This window comes from Aegilops tauschii, chromosome 7 (assembly GCF_002575655.3).
Source record: "Aegilops tauschii subsp. strangulata cultivar AL8/78 chromosome 7, Aet v6.0, whole genome shotgun sequence".
Classification (NCBI taxonomy): domain Eukaryota; kingdom Viridiplantae; phylum Streptophyta; class Magnoliopsida; order Poales; family Poaceae; genus Aegilops; species Aegilops tauschii.
In genome coordinates this window covers 196,201,157-196,204,010 of record NC_053041.3, presented here as the reverse complement: position 1 = coordinate 196,204,010, position 2,854 = coordinate 196,201,157, and the positions used below count along the sequence as shown (strand labels likewise).

General features: G+C 50.4%; 1 protein-coding gene across 1 annotated transcript; it reads left to right on the top strand.

The window, feature by feature from the left end:
* Nucleotides 1–563: 563 nt before the first annotated feature.
* Nucleotides 564–1,736, top strand: LOC109777602 (uncharacterized). The gene is made up of 2 exons (XM_020336216.4): nucleotides 564–842; nucleotides 1,001–1,736. The coding sequence occupies exons 1-2, from the start codon at nucleotides 743–745 to the stop codon at nucleotides 1,477–1,479; spliced, it is 579 nt and encodes a 192-aa protein (XP_020191805.1). The 5' UTR covers nucleotides 564–742; the 3' UTR covers nucleotides 1,480–1,736.
* The last annotated feature ends 1,118 nt before the right edge of the window (nucleotides 1,737–2,854 follow it).

Here is a 2,854-nt window from a genome sequence, read left to right as displayed (position 1 = left end):
GGCATTAATGCGAAGAAGGCGCTCTGGAGTTGTGCTGTCCGGCATGAATGTGCAGCAATTGCTTCGTGCAGGAGAGGCAACGGGCGCGGGCTCGGTTTTTGAGTTGGTCTGGGTGTCGGACACGTACGTGAGACGTCCGCAAAGACCCCCTGGTTTGCGTCTAGTTTTTAGAATTTCGGATAACCCAACTGATCTACAGACTAATAGGATACCGCGTTGGATGACACGCTGCGTGCGAACGTATAGGAGCGTTTTAAGGGTCCATATGCCTTTACACTGTACATTAGCATGATGGGTCGAATCAATAGCCAGGATATAATCGATCAACGAATCCGATAATATTTAATACACGGATGCACAAAAGTGGACAATCTCTACTTTGTTAGCAAGTGGTTCTACACTCTCGATCACACGTAAATCCACGGATAAATGTCAGTGCCCCGCTCTGGGGGTGGGGGTAGCTAATCAAATGTGACAACGAGATATACCAAAGCTCGGTCCCGGTTTGATCATATCCTAGCTAATAGCCAACCATAGCGGTACATGGAGTTATCGAAGGTTGGAACTTTTTAAAATTGGAGACCGGCATAGGCGTGCATGCATACATGTATTATTATTATTATTATTTTTGAACCAATGCATGCATACATGTCTTGCCTCTTCTATAAGTACGGCAATTCTAGCAGCGATATCATCTCATCCTAAGCTACCTATTATAACTCGATCAAACTGATCATCGCCAATGGCGGTCAAGTCTCTAGTTCTTCTTGGTGTCGTACTAGCCTCGCTCCTGCTTCTCTCCGACGATGTAGCGGGTGCTAGAGAGCTTACGGATGCTAAAGGTTTGTAAAACATGCTCTCTCTTATACGTATTTACTAACACAGTAGACTACACAGCTCATACTTCATCCTATATATGCACGGCTACCTATCTACCTCGAGCAATGTTCACTACTTGCCTACCTCAAGCAATGTTCACTAAGGAATTGTGTTCATGCAGAGTCCAAGGAGAAGAATGTGAAACCTGCAGGAGGGCCGGGCCTGCCTAAGAAAGAGAAGTGGGTAGGTGAAAACAAGCATGATGAAGGATACGGAAACGGTGGAGGGTATGGAAACGGTGGTAGATACGGTAACGGTGGGGGATATGAAAACAATGGTGGAGGCTATGGAAACGGTGGATACGGGAACAATGGTGGAGGTTATGGCGATGGAGGTTATGAGAACAATGGTGGCGCGTATGGTGGAGGATACGGTAGTTCTGGACACGGTGGAGGTTATGGGCGTGGTTACGGCGGTGGAGGCTATGGGCCTGGATATGGTGGCGGGTATGGCAATGGCGGTGGAAATGGTGGATTTGGCAGCGGCTTTGGTGGGGGATATGGTGGTGGTGGCGGATATGGTGGAGCTGGAGGATACGGTGGCGGTGGCGGGTATGGTGCAGGTTACAGTGGAGGATATGGTGGCGGTGGCTATCCTTGATATGGATATTTGCAAGAGGTCACAATGGTTGGAACTATGAAAACAATGACTAGATATGTGTTTGTGTTTTAATTAAGCATCTATGTTGATATGTGATGTGGTTAAATAAAAAATGGTCATTATGCTCGCGTTATAGGAGCAAGGTCTGTAAGATTGAGAAGTCAGGCGAGCAAGCCAACCTTGTGTTGTTTCTTATGTATAAAAGAGAAGATATGTTTTAAATTGTAAGTGGGCTTTGATTATTGATTTTTCTTAAACACAAGGAGATCTATGTGCCTATATATTATGATAAAAAGTATCTATGATTTACAAGAGTAGCTCCATGGCGCCAACAAGGGTGGCAGCCCGAGCGGTGTACAACAAGGGACTTGTGGTACTACTCTTCTTAAATTATTGTTTCCTAACGTCCGCCACTCACGGCAATGGTCACACACTCCATCAACTACCGCCGTAGGGAGCAAAGAGGTGTGCTTGAAGACACGCCGGCTCCTCTAAAGCCAAGTGCATTGTAGCGAGGAAATCACCAATGTGTTGACGCCCTTGCGAAGCTTTGGCGGGATGGACATGTTGGGAATCGTAGCATAATTTTAAAATTTTCCTACGCTCACCAAGATCCATCTATGGAGTATACTAGCAACGAGGGGAAAGGAGTGCATCTACATACCCTTGTAGATCGCGAGCGGAAGCGTTTCAATGAACGAGGTTGATGGAGTCGTACTCGCCGTGATCCAAATCACCGATGACCGAGTGCCGAACGGACGGCACCTCCGCGTTCAACACACGTACGGAGCAGCGACGTCTCCTCCTTCTTGATCCAGCAAGGGGAAGGAGAGGTTGATGGAGACCCAGCCGCACAACGGCGTGGTGGTGGATGTAGCGGGATCTCGGCAGGGCTTCGCCGAGCGTCTGCGAGAGGGAGAGGTGTTGCAGGGGAGGAGGGAGGCGCCCAAGGCTGTAATACTACTGCCCTCCCTCCCCCCCTTTATATAGGCCCCCGGGAAGGGGGGGCGCCGGCCAGGAACCCATCTGGATGGGGGGGCGGCGGCCAGGGGGGTAACTTACCCCCCAAGTCAAGTGGGGCGCCCCCCACCCTAGGGTTTCCAACCCTAGGCGCAGGGGGGAGGCCCATGGGGGGCGCCCCAGCCCACTATGGGCTGGTTCCCTTCCCACTTCAGCCCATGGGGCCCTCCGAGACAGGTGGCCCCACCTGGTGGACCCCCGGGACCCTTCCGGTGGTCCCGGTACAATACCGATAACCCCCAAAACTTTTCCGGTGGCCGAAACTGGACTTCCTATATATAATTCTTCACCTCCGGACCATTCCGGAACTCCTCGTGACGTCCGGGATCTCATCCGGGACTCCGAACAACTTTCG